At 37.5% G+C, this 18,310-nt stretch overlaps 1 protein-coding gene across 2 annotated transcripts in view; it reads right to left on the minus strand.

Moving 5' to 3' along the window:
- The window catches only part of Gmds (GDP-mannose 4, 6-dehydratase), a 519,180-nt gene that overhangs the window by 297,009 nt on the left and 203,861 nt on the right, over positions 1-18,310 (minus strand). For both annotated transcript variants that reach the window (XM_006516656.3, NM_146041.2), the window contains 2 exons: positions 11,316-11,508; positions 10,409-10,513 (listed from right to left, as the gene is read on the minus strand). In XM_006516656.3, the coding sequence (XP_006516719.1) occupies positions 10,409-10,513; positions 11,316-11,508 (298 nt within the window). The remainder of the gene's footprint in view (positions 1-10,408; positions 10,514-11,315; positions 11,509-18,310) is intronic.

Raw genomic sequence — 18,310 nt, forward strand, 5'->3', positions numbered from 1 at the left:
TTTACTAAACATGAATAATATCGAACTATGTTCTAAATATTTGTACTTAAACGTTCAGATAAGTCTAGTGCTCACCCCTCAACAAGGAAACTTCTCATTGCAAGGAATGGAGATTGTTAATGAAAATGACAACCAATCAAAATACAGAGTTGTGGAACCCAGTCCCAATTGGTATATATGCAATCCAACTTCTGCACTAAAGGCTCTGGGACTATTAAAGAAGAAAAGACAAAAAAGATTAGATGAGCAAGAGGAACAAGAAGTTTTCTGTGGGATTGTGTCTCCTAAAAATATCCAATGGTACACCTATGAAGTCTCACCAACATGGCTCTCTAAATATGAGTAGAACAAAACAATACCAACAGAGATACTTACATGGAAGGAAGAAAGCCAACAAGGCCTCACCCCTACACAAAGAACTACAAACAACTAAGAATTGCTGAGCATTTAAGAAAGTCATCCCCTACGAAGACATACCAATAGGGTATCCAAAACCAAACAGTCAATCTTAAAAACATGGACAACTAACATTATATGGACTAAGCAGGTTATATTTATATAGTCAGAAATGTACACATAGACAACAACAATTGAAGAAAAAGAGGCCATAGTTTTGAAAAATAAAGAGAGGGGAAGTGTAAAATGATATAATTTCTTACAATCAAATTTTACAAGTCAAATTAGCATGTAATTTAAATCATAACCATGGGCCTGAGACACAGTTCCATGGTGGTGTTTACATTTTCATGTGTGAGGCCCTGGATTCCATAACCAACACTGCAAAACCAATCAAATCTGTGTCTATATGATTCTCAATGGTATATCCAAAAGGCAAAATGGTTTTTGGATGTTTTTTCTGGATAGTTATTTTTTTTTCTGGATCGTATTTGTTTCTTATAAAGCCTTATGATTTTCACAAATGATGTGCACAGGCATCATTAGTGAAATATATAAATGGTTCTAAACAATATTTATGAATTTCCATAACAAGCTTTCATAGACAACTTTGATATCTGTCCACTATTCTCTAACGCTGTTTTGTTTGGTTTTCTGCTTTCCTAGTTCAAATAGATTTGATTTACTTGCCAGAATCTCTGTATACATGACTTTTCTCACAATGAAAGCATTCTCCAACACCACGTCCATTTTATCTCTTTGGAATTTACAGCTCCTGACTACACTAGCTCAGTAAATCCCATAGTTGTCGATTTTGCTGCCTTCATTCCTTAACTGTCCCACCCTTACTCAATAGTAACTAAAGTCCCACTTCAGAGCTGATCCCAACAGGGTTTTACCTTGAAAGTAGAGCAGAATAGAAACGAATACTCTGCAAGTCATTGCTGAACATAGTAGAAAAGAAAAGAGAAGAGAAGAAAAGGTGAAAACAAGCAAAGCATGCTGAAACCCACAAGGCCCAGTGTTAAGCTTTTTCGTATATTCTCCCTTAGTACCTGCCCTTCGAAGGCAGATGACCATCAAATGTCCCTGTCAGCCATGGTCATCCTTTCCATGTGCAAAGGAGGAGACTGAGGTCTGAATGAGTAACTTCTCAGAGACATGGAACTTTCAAGTAGCTACCACCCTAAGCATACTGCCTAGCTATGCAACAGAGAGCCATGACATTAGTTAGCAGTTTGGTTTCAAACATAAATGTTACATAAAAATTATGAAACATTATAGAGAAAAACACCTTTGATTCAATTAAACAATCACATAAGTATCATCTTACTCAGTGGGAGGGAATAGTTGGTTTGATGGTAAGAACCACTTCCAGTAAAACAAGGATAATTTCAAAAGCCTTGCATGGCTGAGCAATTATACTCCATCTATCCACAGAAAATAAGATGGGTCAGACAGCACTATAATCCCCAAAGGTGCATGTCATCTGTGGTCTATCAGAGTCTACACAGACAATGGCAAATGAGATGATATCACTTTGTACTCCAACCAGAAAGACAAGATTAGGAGCCAGCAATTAACCACTTGTGAACAGGCAAACGGTTGTTAAAATCTATTATGGCCTCATGGAACTCCAGTAGGAGATTACTTCATCCCTTGATTTCACAAGTAGCAATTGTTGTCCCTTCCCCCACTAGTGACTTAAGGTTCTGATATTCTTCCTAAGAAGAAATCACAAAGCACCTTTGATAAAAATATAAATAAAATATGCAGCTGGTGACACTGGTTTCTTGTGTATTACTTGTTTCTTGATATTACCACACCAGTATGACCTGAATCTGTAAGTCATAATTCTGTGGAGTATTTTATGCACACATTATTCATATGGGGAGACTGGGTGCTAGCCAATATTATGCATTGTATTATCTCCTAAAGCAAAAATTGTCTATGAATTCTAAAATTTTTGAAGGTAAATGCTCACACTTTAATGCTATAATTCTGTGTAGGAAAAGATTACTTGAAATCTGTTCTAATGTGTTTAAGAACAAAAGCAGAGAGGGTTTTTTTCTTGTTGGAGGTAACAACTGAAGATAAGAGGACTATTATGGTTCAGAAGGTAGCTAAATTGGGAGCTCAATGTTGCGGGAGAGTCCTAACATTACAATGCTGCTAACTGCTTTCCTGATCTGGGTTTGCCATGTATGACTCCATGGCCCTCGGCCGGAACACTCTCATGACGCTAGAGAAACAAGAATGTTGTATACTTGCTGAAGTGCCATAAAAGATTCCCCCATAGTGAAAGGTGTATTTTTTTTTTAAGTATCTTTTTTTTGTTTATTTGTTTTTGTTTTTTGAGACAGGTTCTTGCTATGCATCTCTGCCTGGTCTGGAACTCACTATGTAGATCAAGCGGTCCTTGAACTCATAGAGATCAGCCTACCTTTGCCTTCTGAGTGCTAGAACTAAAGGCATCCAGCACCCTTTCCAACTCCAATATCTACTTTTATAAACATATAGACAATAGTTTTATTGATTTCACACTCTGCACCCCAATCCCACTCATCTTCCTATCTTTACATACCTGTCCTCTGCCCTTGTGATCTCCTTCCCCAAAAGAAAACAACAACAAGAACCTAGCTGTGGAAGCCACAATGTGTCACACAGTATATTCTTTTGTCCAAAGAGCTTCACTAGCAACTGTTCATTGCAGCGAGTCACTGGTCAGGTTCCAGGCCTCTCTGGCTTCTGTTATACTATCAATACTTGATCCTCACTGCGATTCTCCTCGGGATCCTGTTGTCGTCTTATGTCATGGAGATCCTGTAGCTTGGCAGCTGTAGGACCAGCCTTTTCATGTGCTTTAGTACTTCATAGATGGGATAGGTGTTCCTCCAACAAGATTTTTAAGTGAGGCTCTAGAACGTGGGCCTTTTTTTTTTTTTTTACGTTCAACACCACTGCTATTTTGTTGGGTGGTTTTGCTGCTGTTTCCTTATATACTATAAAATGTTCAGCAGAGTCTTCAGCATCTATCTATTTAGCAAATATCAGGCAGCTGTGACAAGTATCTTCAAACACTGCCAAATATGTTCCCTGAAGGACAAAGTCACTCTTCCAATCTCTACTCCCCTAGTTCCATTAAATCTGAACTTTAAAGCAAAAAAAAAAAAAAAAAAAAAAAAAAGACTAATACACTTTAGCAAAAACAAAGAGGAAATTATTTTGAGATTTATTATAACTTATGCAATTAATTTTGTATAGGGTAGGAATGTCAGCTTAACAATTCTCAAGATTAATTTATGATAATAGACATTTTACAAAACAGATATTTGCCAACTAAACAAATGCTCAAGACTGCCACTGAAACCCAAAAGTTCATGAACTTCACAATGTCACCAAGGTGAATACAGTGTTTAGACAGATATATATGATTTCTTATGAAGCCCATATTTAGAGGAATGTGCTATATCATCTAAAAATGGCTCAAAATCCAAACAGTGGCAGCACACCATCCATTTGTGGCTAGTCCCAAACCGTTAATTATCTTAAGTACTTTATAAACTGGGCATTGCCTCATGATTCTTAATTCATTTTATTAGTTTTACTTGTTTTACTGATAACTTATTGATACTCAAGTCTGAAACAAAAGGTGGAAAGTACTTGAGGATAAACAATTACAACTATATTCTGTATAACTTCCACACATGTGCCAGGCACACATATATCCTCTCCCACACAAATACTTCTGTATGCATGCACACATACCTTCACACAGATTTTTAAAATTCTAACACATACAGATCCCATACATGACCATATGGCTCCCCTCCCCTAGCATCATTTTAGCCTCAGTAGATGTGTTAGATTAGTAACATTACTTCTTTAATTGTTGAAAAATAGGTTGAATTACTTGTAAATTTCTCTCTCTCATAAACTGAGAATATTTTTGGAGAGTTAGCTGTTTCCTAGTTCTTCCATCTGCCCACATATGTTATGAATACATGTTAACAAAGCAACCAAAGTTTCTGCAAAAGAACTTTCTGAGTGTTAAACCAACAAGTGCATTATGATTGGTCAACTATCGGGTACAACATTCCACTACTATAATGCTTGCAGACAAATATGATGATGGAAACCAAACTACTGATTCCCTAGTTCAGTAAAACTAAGTGAGGAAATACATAGTAAGATGAGCTTAGATGGCATTCACTAGGCTTGAGCAGTCTAGGGAAATTCTAGGAAAAACAATGAATTCTAGGGAAGACAAGATTGATTATCATCTTTAAAGACTACAATCAGATAAAGAACTGTGTTACTGTCATCCCCACAGGTCTAACAGACATGGAAGGGCAATGAAAAAACCAGTCACTTTCTGAGAAGACACACCATTTTACCTACTGAACAAGAGTCCCATTTTTGGTTTCTGTAAAACTAGAACCCAAGACCTCATGCACGCCAGCTCGACAAGTGCTCTGCCACTGAGCTACACCCCTAACTCCAAGTGCTCTATTCTTAAGTGTTTAAAGAAAAGAGGGGGGAGAGAAGAGAAAAGGCATGCTATCTATATGAAATGTAATTCTTACTCAGGCCAAGGATGTCTGGGGATCAAGTCAATCACCATATGCTACTCACCATTGATTAACTAGCAGCCATGGAGGCAGGTACACTGACTTCCCCGCCTCAGTCTACTGTCTACTCTAGAAGTAGCTGTCAGGACAGTAACCAGACTTCCCAAGGATAAAGAGGGGAAAACACATTCCCATCAAGTAGCTGGACTGAAACAGACTTCTTACATCTTACAGAGCTGGTGTCTTCAGAGAGGGAGTTGAGTCTAGCCATAATGGGCAGTGAGAAGTGTTCACTAGTCACTGGCCTAACCATGCTTTTCCCAGATTGGACCCTGGCCAGTCTTACTGAAGACTCAGCCACTCCTTAGCTGCAGGAGATCCAAGCCTCTAATTCACACCGAAAACAAAACCAAGAGCACTCAATGGCACATGAATTTTACCCTTTAATTATGGTGGTGTCATCACCAAAGGCAGGACCTCCAGTTTAACTTAATCACTTAAGTTTTTTAACCTTTTGAACTTGGACATAGGATATATCTGATTTTGGTTTCTCCCTAATTGTTAATATAAATACATTTTATTTTATTTGCAAAAATTTCTGTCAATATTATTTATAAATCAACAAATCTATAATCATGCCATGCAAAGTATTCTGCAGATGTTTTACATAAGATTCAGTGAACTGACATAGGTGACAGTTTTATTTTACCTTCTAATGTAATAAACAATAAAATTAAAAATATTATTGAAAGATTTACAGAAGAATTCGTTATAATGTTCTAATTTACGGAATAATCTCAAATATGAATAATTTTGCAAATATGGTGGCACACACCTATAATTACAGCACTTGAAAGGCTGGGGCAGTAAGATCTCGAATTTGAGATCACTCTGGGACATATGGTAAAATGAGACTAGGTAGGGATTGGAGGGTAGAGTCAATTATTGGCAAACAGTGCATTTGAAAAAAATTATTTATGAGATACTTTAATGAAAGAAAGAACCTTTTCATATTTTTCTCATGCTTTAACCAATATAATTAATATCCTCATGACACCACAGTTTTACTAATTCTAGCTTTTCAAAGAAACCTAAAAATGAAGGCAAAATATATATATCAATTTTTATATAAATTACATACCTTAGGTAATGAACATAATTTTTCTCCTAATGAATAAGTAAGTCTGCATATCTAGAAAAATGTTATCATGCCAGCCATACCCATGACAGAGAGTGTTCTGCATTAAATAATTATAAAACATGTAGATGCCTATTTCCACTGTAAGCAGCAGCCAGATACATGATTTCAAGTATGTGAGAGGATAAAGTTTTTCAAATATATGAGCACATTTGTACAACTCATTCGTGCAATAAAGGTTAAAGCGTTTACTTATTAAATTAAAATAGTTGATTTATTTTAAAAATTGGATACATATTAATAAAATACCCATTAATAGTTATATTAGTATATAACAAGTAGTAATAATAACTCACAGGACATGCCAATACACTTTCATGCCTATGTACCTACAGTGCTAAGATCATGCCCATTTCTCACTAGCTTTGTAGTAGGTGCTGGCTGCTAAAGTCCCACATTTTATATGAACAACATAAACACACTTTCTACTAATGGAAAGAGATACGGAATCACTGGGTTGTTTCCTAGCAATTATTTCCAATTACTTATCTTATACAATCAACAGTGATTCCATATATATATATATATATATATATATATATATATATATACACATATATATATACACACATACATATGCACACATATACATATATAATTTATATATTTTATTATATATTATTTTATATATCTTTTATATCTTTGTGTATTATATATAAATATACAAAATAAAGTTTTTATGAAACAAATGTGTTTTTAAATAAAGTCCTCAAAATGGAAGAAAAAGGAACTTGGAATGAAGTAGACATATATAGTGACATAGAATGGGACAGTAAGAAAACCTAGGAGTAGGGGCTGTGGTGAGCGGGTCTTTGGTCAGCTACAACCTTGGTGTCTTACACTAATGCTGATGAACTTTTCTTTCATGCATAAGGCTTCTTTTTACAGCAGGAAAGAACTCAGAGTTCCAACCAAAAATGACCTCTCCAGCACAGCAGGGCTACCCTACATTACTGACTAGTGTACACTATTTCCTAGATCAATTTGCTACTTGGGACAAACCCACTATGCCAAAGTCTGGTCTAGAAAACTTTTATATTAAAAAATAGTTCTCCCACACCTTTTCTAGACATAAATTACCATAAAATAATATATATCTATGCAATCAAAAGACTGACAGCTACTTTCAGTAGAAGAAAGTTTATTTCTCCCCCAAAATACATCAGTCTGAGATCTGCTAACTATGCTTTGTGCTGTGCCTTGGATTAGACTGATGTTTCCCGAGCTCCATCCAGTAAACGCGCTGGCTCCCTGTGGGAATCGGTGCAACACTAAGATGACATCACACTCAGTGCCATCCTAAGTTTTACTTACATGTACTAAAAGTTTAAAATGTGTATAATGCTCATTAAAGTATGTCAATCAGAGTGAATCAGTACTACAAATAGTTAGGTAGTTTTTATTATACATATATATAGAACCAATAAAACAACATTCATTAAAAACTCTCCTATAAATTTTTACTGTTTTCTAATTCTGACATCCTAAATTTAAGTCATTAAACTTTTAATGAAATGGGGATACTCATTCTTTATTTAAAACTATTTACCGAATGCGTATTAGCACAATGGCATGTCTTCAGATGCTAGAGACATAAAATCATAGTGTCGTCCTCCTAAGAGTCTCAGTCTCTACAAATGTCTCCTCAGAAAACAATGCTTAATCTTAAAAATTACGTTTATATATTTGCTTTAGTTTTCAAGTTTTAAAATGCTGTATATATTAAAGTTTAGGCATTTATCAAAGCTAGTATTAATACATGTTTCATATTTCTACCTATGTTTTATTTGGTAATATAAGTAAAGTTTAAAAAATGGAACATCCCTGAATTCTATGTACGTGTGTACACACACACACACACACACACACACACACACACACACATATATATATATATATATATATATATAATAAAACAATAAAATGGCTAAAATCTCGAGGTGAAGTTTTATTTCACATAATAATCTCAATGTGGTAATTTTTATTTTAGTCAGTGTGTCTGAGTGTATATCCATGTGTGTATATGTGTGTGTTTGTGTCTGTCTGTCTGTGTGTCTATCTGTAACTGTATCTGTGTATGTGTATGCATATGTGTAAGTACACCAGCAACATAGAAGACAACTTTTACACTTAGTTCTCCCCCTCTACTATGGGTTCTGGAGATCAAGCTATGCTGATGGTCTAAGATCATTTCTTACAAATGTTAAGTGAACATCCAGTTTGCAGAATGACATATAGGAAGACTCCCTTTGCAGGTTTCTTCAGAAGGCATGAAGGGCATTGCTGGGCATGATAATAGTGACACTGTGATGGGAAACTTAGTATGAATGAGGGATACAATATTTTCTTTTTCTCTAACATCATTTAAAACTTTCCTTGAAATTTGTAAGCATTACCTCTTAAAATTCAGAAAATAATATTAATGAGAAAGGATTCATTTACAAGTATAAATAAAGGACTGGCAGAGACATTATATTTAAATTATCTTTTCATTTTACAACCTAAGAATGCTTTCACCTCTTCTAACTTGTCTAATGGAAAGTAACTTTTATCTTTTCTGTGGGGGTAGGAGAAATAGGTCACGTGAAAGAAAAAAGTATAGAAACCCAAACAATACATACAAGCATGTATGTGAGAAAAGAGAAAGCAGTATCATTACTGAGCAGATTCCTGATGCCCCCACACTCCACCCCTCCTCACACACCAGATGCTGCAAGAAGGGAAAAAGACAGCCCAGCTTTCTTGGCATTTTCCCTTAACAACAATACCCAGAACCCAAAACTAATTAAAGCGGGGAGGGGGCGTGGGGGGACCAAGAGAAGGGAGAGGGAGAGAGGGAGGGAGGGAGGGAGGGAGGGAGGGAGGGAGGGAGGGAGGGAGGGAGGGAGAGAGAGAGAGAGAGAGAGAGAGAGAGAGAGAGAGAGAGAGAGAGAGAGAGAGAGAGATCAGAGAAGAGAGACAGATTGGCGTCCTTGCCTTCACAACCATTATGAACCATCTTGGGGATTGTTAACTTAAGCAATTACAAAATCAAAACATGTGATGCTTAAGACACCTTTATAAATTAGTCACTTTAATCTTTCTGTATGACTTGTTGACTTAATTAGATAAGTATATAGTCACATAAATTTTCACTGAAATAGTTAGACATACTATTAGTTATTGGGCAAGACACAAGTTTTAATATTGGGTTTCTTACTTACTCTCACACTCTAAGACTAAATGGCCATGGAATTTAATAAAATGCCTTTGATTTAAATTATACAGATAATTTTTACTTTAATGAATGATATTGTGGGTTCCATTCTCAGCATAACCCATTTGGCTTGGTTAACATTTCCCATATTTCACTAAATCAGAAGTAACAGTGGGAGAATACATTTTCTTACATAAAATTTAATGTTGAACCAGACCCCTGAGATCTCTCAGACACTGAGCCACCAACCAGGCAGCATACACTAGCTGGTATGAGGCCCCCAACACATATACAGCAGAGGATTGCCTGGTCTGGTCTCAGTGAGAGAAGATGTGCATAAAGCTTGAGAGACTTGAGATCCCAGAAAGTGGCAGGGGTAGGGTGGGGTGGGGAGGTGGGGACATCCTCTTGGAGACAAGGGAGGAGGAATGGGATGTGGAACTGTGGGAGGGCAGACTTGGAGGTGGGTAATGACTGGACTGTAAAAATAAAGTAATAATAATAATAAAAAGAACTATAAAAATTTAATGTTGAAAACAAAGAGACTATATTGCTAATAGTCTCAATGATAATTAAGCCCATGCAAGAAAATGAAGTTTTCTAGAAAACAAACAAAACCACACCCAATAATGCTTAAGAAATGATTTCAAACTGATTTTTGAATACATTCTAGAAACAATAATTTCTGCTGTCTCTCTAATGGAATGTAAAAGAAGAGCCTGACTTTCCAACTGAATGAGTGTGGGTGAAGAGTGATGAATGGTCTGGACAAGACCATCAGTAGCTTATCCTTCATACACACACACTTCCCAATACTGCTGAATTGGAAACTAATAACACGAGAGAAGTTGGCAAACAGTCCAGTTTTTCACAATGAATTTTTGAAATTTCTTACAATTAAGATTTCATTCTTCATTCATCACAGTCATTTATACTAGAAATGTATGTAAAAATTTTTTCATTCTATATAACACAAGCAGAATATACATACAACCTTTTCTGTTGCTAAAGTAAAAACATTTCCTTTGAAGTAATGCATTCACTCACCTCTTCTGGGACTCTCATGATTGAAGAGAATTCCATTCACTGCAAAGAGATTATAAGCTTCACGGAAATTCACCACAATCCAATAGGCATAGAGTTTGGCTGCTCCTGTTGGAATACAGATTTTTAGATAAAGTTTACTCTAAAGGATCATGATTTTTATTCACCCTAAACAATAATAATTCACCTTAAACTAAAATATTATCAATCCATCAAAATAGCAAATCACAAGGCAAAAAACAAACATTGTGTGCTAATTAATCATGCTTATTAAGAAATACAATTTCCTGCTTTGTAACATTCATAATTAATTCTTTTGCCATCTCACTTATTCAACTATACTATTTAAAATCTATCAAGTTCAACTTTCTGATCTCTCTCTCTCTTTCTCTCTCTCTCTCTCTCTCACACACACACACACACACACACACACACACACACACACACACACACAAACTCACTCACACACACATTTAGATGAGAAAGAAAATATTTGGTATCTTAACATTCAAACTGTTTAAAAATGTTATTATGTACGAGTCTGTTTTTTCCTGCTAGGTTTGAGCTCAGAGAAATTTTCATGGGGAAAATTATAAAACAAACAAATAGAACATCTCATTGCTTCAGCATAATCTCTAAACAGCTAAGGAAAAAAAAGTCATATTTGGGCTAAATTTCCATGTAAAGGGATCTATGTAGAAAGATTGAAGGAACAGGGCTGGTGAGTGAGGTGGTAATTTTACCTGGAGGCAATGGTAATAATGCATACGTTATGTTTCTCACTTTAGTCTATCTCAGTGTCAATCTCAGACTCAAAAGACTTCAGCTATGACCCATGTGAAGAATGACAGCAAAAACATACCCACACCTACAGAGAACATCAGAGGCAGCTGGGCACATGTGTCCTTACCATAGGGTGACCTCGGATAGAAAGGTGTGGTCTCCTTCTGGGGTATTTCCTGCACTTTTCCATAAAGTTCACTTGTTGAGGCCTGGTAGAACTTCACAGAATTTATAAGGCCACAAGTTTTAATTGCATCCAGAAGCCGCAAGGTGCCAACGCCATCAACATCTGCGGTGTACTCAGCTAAGTCAAAGGAGATCTGGGGAGAGGAGGCAGAGATGAATAGCATCAAAGGCCATCAGTGAGAGATGACAGCAAGGTGATCAGCACAGCAGTTTCACGACCTGTGGCTTTATGCTGGTAAGAAAACAGCAAGTGTTATTTCCTAACAGAATTTCCAATGTGGATATCGTCTACTTCTAACGTGTAATATCAGAAGACTACATCAATATCCATTCAGCGCTTTTAACAACACTTTAACAGTCTGCATTTCCTCCTCATTCTAGCTGCATCCTTGGGAAGCTTTGTATGATGGGGCAATGCTCTATTCACTTTGAACCAAACTTTTGGGGGTCTAGAAAAATACATGGTTTATATGAACTCAAGATATGCCTGTTTACTGAAGACCAAGAACATGGATTGTATACAACAGTTAACTTTTAAAAGGACAGTTTTACTTTTTTTTTAAAAGGGGCAGCAATAACTGCAGTATCTATAAAGAATGTAAGTTTATTAAATGGCACAGTGAATGCAGCAAAATGCTAATGTGTATATAAACTGATTTCTATGAGGTTACTAAGATGTAATTCAACATATTCCAGTTTTGCAAGATGATTTTCTTTTAAAAGAAACAGGCATGTTCTTGGGTAGGTTTCTATTTCTGTGATACAGACCATAACTGAAAGCAATCTGGGAAGACAGGTTTATTTGCTGCGTACACCCCAATCACAGTCCATCATAGAGGGAGGTGAGGCCAGAGCTCAAAGGCACAGAGGAGAGCTGCTTACAAATCATGGCTTATTTAGCCTGCTTTCTACTGAAGCCAGGTTCAATAGACCAGGGTTGGTACTGGCCACAGTGGGCTAGGCTCACCTACATTAGTCATTAATCAAGTAAATGGCACTACAGACTTGTCTATAACCAATCTGGCTAAGGCATATTCTCAATTTGGGGTCTTTTTCTCAGATAACTGTAGTTTGTGTCAAGTTGACCAAAAAAAAAAAAAAAAAACACTACGCAGAACCATGTGATTTCTAGGCTTATTTCTTAAATAACTTCTACACATGATAAGTAAATGAACCTTATTTTAAATATCTTAAAACAATGAGGCTGAAAACTTTACAACTGGTAAATCTATTTTAGTATGAACTATCTCAATCTTCATGTGGGAAAACCTCTCAATAAGGTAAGGCCATTGGTTTTCATTATTTCCTGGCCTCTCGGTATCCCTTGGACAGAAGTCATGGCTCTATCCATGTGTAGATAGCACTGTCAGAAGTTGGTCAACTGCTCATAAAGGACTCCACCTACTATGCCATCTGCAGCCATAGGTAGAGCTTAGGAGCTATCTATGAAATTAAAAAGAAAATTTTTATATTTCCATCACAATCTTGTAAAAACCCATAAAAGTAAATTTGAGGTCATTTTATTCCTCTCTCTCTCTCTCTCTGTGTGTGTGTGTGTGTGTGTGTGTGTGTGTGTGTGTATTTTGTATAAACACATGTATGGGTATAGACACCATGCAGAGGACTAAGTAGGATGTTATTTGTCTTCCTCTAGGTTATCCATCTTATTTCTGAGACTGAGTACACTTGAAACTCACATTTTAAGCTAGTCTAACTGGCTAGCAAGTTCTCCAAATCTGCTGATCCTTATTCCCCATTACAGCCATACCAAGTTTTTGTGCAGGTGCAGAAGAATTGAATGCAGGTCCTCTTGCTTGCACAGCAGGTGCTCTTACAAACTAAGTCATTTCCCAGTGTTTTACTCTATTTTATTGTGATGGTGTCTCCATAACAGCCCTGGCTGACCTGGATTACTATAGGTAGATCAGGCTAGCCCTAAATTCACCAAAATCCACCTGCCTCTCCCTGCAAGTTATAAGTATGCACCAACATGCCCAGTCTATTTTATCCTTTTTAAATAATACTTTATAGAGATACATAAAATGAGCTATAAAATAGTTTATAGAGATACTATAAAACTTGCCAGTTTAAAGTTTACAATTTAATGGTTTTCATAATTCACAGCATTATGCAATCGTCATTACCATCTTACTTCAGAACATTTTTATCACTCCCAAAACACTCTGCAGCTATCAGCAGTTATTCCCCAGCCCCCAGCTTCCACTTGCACCTGCACAGCCACTGATCAGTCATGTTTTTCCTTTATACATTTAACCTATTGTAAACATTTCTTAAGAATGAAATCACATAGTACATGGGCTTCTAAACTAGCTTCCTTCTCTTACTGTTGTCATTGCTCTTAGATACAGTTTTCAAGGTATATGGGTGCTGGGGTATGTGGTTAACACCATGTTTCATGTTACATAGAATGGCTGATCTATTTTTCCAAAGTTGCCTTGCTCCTTCACAATCTCACTCACTGATATAGGTAAGGGTTCTGATCTCTCCTTATTCTAACCAACAATTCTTGCTGTCTTTGGTTATAGTCATGCTTATGGTTTAAAGTGCTCTCTCACTGCTGTCTGGATATCTACTTTTTGGGACACTGAGGATATTCTCATGCACTTAAGACCATCGTATATTAAATTCTTTGCCCATTTTTATTTGCTCTGTTCTTTATTATTTTATACTTATTTGCATTACAAAAGTTGTCCCCTTCCCAGTCCCTCATTCCCAAGTTCTTCACCCGATCCCTCTCTGCCTCTAGGGGGTGCTTCTCCCACTCACCCACCACCTTTTTAAGCTGGGCTCTTCCTCAGTTCCTCACTGAGCTGACCTGGCCTCTTCTACATTCTGATGTAAGTCCTCTGCTAGATACATAACTTGAAATCTCTTCATATCAGGAGGGTTGTCCTCTCATAATTTTAAACAGTGGCTTATGGGCAAAAATGTCTAACGTATCTGTTTTACTTTGCTGTAGATGCTTTGTGTTGCAGGAACTAAGAAAATGAATGTATACTTATCTTCACATAGCCCTGCGACTGTGGCATGAAAACAACGCTGGACCGTGTAAACAGGGAAACAGGGACTGTGGCCCTGTCTTATGGAAATGTACGCCATAGTGGGAGCTGGAAGTGCTGTGCTCCACGTTTGCAAACTAGTCCTTTTCATTATTTCCATGATCATTTTAAATTAATTCTGTATATAACTCGGGGTCAAAATTCATTATTTGCAGATGGAGATCCAATTGTCTCAGTCCCATATTTTAAAAGGCTATTATATATTAGCTGACTGGTCTGGACACAGAAGGTTTTGTTCTTCAGAAAAGCCTCAGTTCTATGTTGATAGGAACATATACTGAAAAAGCCTCATGACAAAGGTGTAAACAACTCTATTAAAACAACAGCAGTGCTATATAAATCCTCAGTGTGGGGAGACATCATTCTAAGTAGGTGAATGAACGCATGACTCAGAGAGAATAGGTACACATTTAATCTGAAAGAGAAAGGGAAAACAAGCACAGAGTGGCATGGTAAATGTAACAGAGAACACGCACATGGGCTCTGTTTTCAGTGAACCCAGTGTCCCTGCAGACTTTGGAGTACAGGAAGGAAACTGCTTTACTTGACATAAGCAATGGGACTCCATTCAGAGGATAGACCATGGAAAAGTACCAACCACAGTTAGGCTGACAGTAGCAGACAGCAGGGGATGATGGGGAGGATGGCTGCCTGTCAGCAATGTAAAAACAGATTATCACCATTGTTATATAACTCCATGAAAAAGAATGCATGTTTGGTAGTCAAAATTTTATAGAATAAGATTGTTTTAGAAAAAATTAATTATTTAAAAAGTACTTTTTAGCATAAAGTAATAAATTAAATGTCTACACCAGTCAAACAGTACTTTGTAGCTTCAGCTTTCAAAAGTTAAAAGTATGATTTACAAACACCAGAGGTCTGGAGAGTTACAGTCCATGGGCCAAACCTGGCCGGCTTCCCACTATGGAATACAGTTTTATAGGACACAGCCACATTCACTTTCTTACATGTTTTCCACAGTTGTTTTCATGCTACAATCACTGGGCTGAGTGAATTTGTTTTAAAGAATGTAATTCTCACAAAGCTGAAAGTATTATCTGGTCCACTATAGAAATAGCTTTCTGACATCTGAATAAAAGCTATAGTTACATTTAACAGCCATGGGAAGTCCCAATGTTCCCCAAAAACATGCTATCAGTCAGAAGTGCACATAATCTGCTTCACCTACAGCACACCCCAGTGCAGCAAACAGTTTCCACTGAGACTCTAGGGCTGCCAGGGAGCTGCCTGTGCTTGGGACACAGAATATGGGCCCAATCCTATCAATCAAAATTTAAGCTCAGCTTCACTCTAAAGTAAATATATTACTTCTAAATTTTGGAAAGAAAATCGTGGGGAAAATCCTGAGTCTACCAAAGCTGTCCTAACTCTCTCCAGAACACCTGCTTCTGCATCTCATGTTCCTCCAGATCTCTTCATGCTCTACTGGCAGCAACCACAGCAATCTGAGATGTTGTTCTACCAGGCCTAGAACATTCCTGTTTCAAGCCTAGGGCTTAGCATGCATATGTGCAGAGGAGTGGGATTTTTCCTTCTACCCACATCCTAGGCATGTGACTAAGCCAAGTTACTGTCTCCATATCACTATACACATGACTCCAAAGTCCCCAAATTCCTTTGCTTTTTTCTGCCAAATACTACCTTATGTAAACTACATTCAAGACATTCTTCACAAAGCTCTCCTCTTTATCCCTCCATCTACATAGACAGCATCTATGTAAAACAAAGCTTAGGACTAACCCATCTGTTCCTTCCCTTTATAGCTCAGAGACACAAGCCTTCTGACAACTTCACCCTATCCCGCAATGATCCCTTGATGGAAACTGACAAACTGGGTCTCAAGTACTTTAGATGCTTCCCTCCATACTCGCCTCAGACACTCCTCTACCCTCCCCTCTCTCCTCAGTTGCCCTTTGTGGCCACTGCTCTAACCCTAAGATTATTCTGTTCTTACACTCTTTCCTCTGCCATTCCTACAACGAATGGAGGCACCCACTTTACTGCACCCCTTCCTGTCACTAATATTTGGGACTCTTGTACCTCTGAAGCAGTAGTTCTCAAATCCGAATGCTACAACACTTTAATACAGATCCTCATGGAGGTAACCCCAACAAGAAAATTATTTCATGGCTAACTCATAACTGTAATTTTGCTACTGTTATGAATCATAATGTAGATATCTTATATTTGGGGTATGTGATATATGACCACCAAAGGGGGGTTGCAACCTATAGAATGAGAACAACTTCCCTAAAGGAAGTCACACTAATGCCTTCTATATTTATCCAATTTATCGTTTCTTCTTCCTTGAAATCTTTTATCTGTTAGCTTTTTTATTACCTAGATGTTTACATGTAAGCTCCATTGTGATAGACTTGTGTCTTATCTACAATAGCTCATATATGTACCTAGTATTGAAGACAGTATGTAAATTAATGACATACTTAAATATCAAATTTACAAATATAAAAATAAAGCCACAAAAACTAGTAGAAAAGAAAATCAAGTAAGTTCAATATAAAAGAAGTTTCAATGGAAGCAAGAAAGAACGATATAAAAAATGATGAATAAGGACTAACTTCTTTCAAGTCCCTCAATCAAAAGATATCATCTGGCATTGCAGATGGACACACATGTTGTTTGCCTCCTCAGGCCCTTATAAAGCCATGGCTTCCTTGCACGATTCCCTCTGGCTTACCAAGAGGTATTTCAGGGTCAGTATGATCAATGCTCTCTGCCCAGTCCTCTTTTCTTGCCTTCCTAGATCCCTTTCTCCATCTGGTCACCTGGAAGAGCTAGATTCACCCCACCAACCCCAGGGCACTCTGCCTTGGGGGCATCACTACACTGGAACCTTGACCTCCTTCAGCAAACTAGCCTGCAAGCATCCTTGAAGCTCTGCTGCTTTTTCTTTGTCTTGTTCTTACTACACAGAAGAGCATTAGTCACATAAAGGGTGCTAAGAAAACTCACTAGAATGAATAAGAAGTTTTGAAGCTTTAGGTTTAGTACTTGACCCTAAATGTAACCATCATATACCATAACAACAACAAACCACACATGGAGCAAATTCCATTTTCAAAGTCTCAATGGGGAAGTGGCTCCGTGGGTAAGGTGTGTGCTGTGCAAGCATAAAAACCTGAGTTCTAGCTCCAGCACCCATATAAAAATTCTGGATGCAGTCGGCTTGTCCTGTGATACTGGCACTAGAGAGGTAGAGAGAGGGGATTCTTCAGGTCTGCTGGTCAGCAGTCGAGCAGAATCAGTGAGCTCCAGGAACATGGAGAAACTTCCCATCAAACATAAGGCGGAGAACATCTGAGGATACCACAGTACACATATGGACACACACATCTCAGTGAACTACTTGAAATATCCTGATTCCACATCATCTCAGTGAAAGTGATTTCTCTGTGAAAGAACTAAATTTAGTAAAACAAAGCCAAAAGATAAGAAAACTGCTATCTCTAACAAAAGTTTCAAGAGAAGCTCCTAATGCCTTGTGTGGAAAATGCCTCAGACCACACAAGTAGTCACAGTGTGCACTGTTTACAGTTCCTCTGCCAGAGCAAGTTATGAATCAATGAGAGCAACAATGAAACATTGCTTTCCAACTTGAATTAGTTGTTCCTGGTTAGCAGGAGTCACTAGGGCTAGCTAGCCTTTACTTAATAGCTGGGGCCACATACAATCTTTGCCAGGGCTGGTAGAATCAAGCAGGTATGGGTCTGACTATAGAAAATGCAGAGTGGGGAAACAGAACCCTGCCTCCTGTGTGTGCTTGTTCTTTCATGCATGTAGATGAGTAAGAGGCAGGAAAAGGATGCTGCCTGAC

The sequence above is a fragment of the Mus musculus genome, chromosome 13 (assembly GCF_000001635.26).
Source record: "Mus musculus strain C57BL/6J chromosome 13, GRCm38.p6 C57BL/6J".
Lineage (NCBI taxonomy): Eukaryota > Metazoa > Chordata > Mammalia > Rodentia > Muridae > Mus > Mus musculus.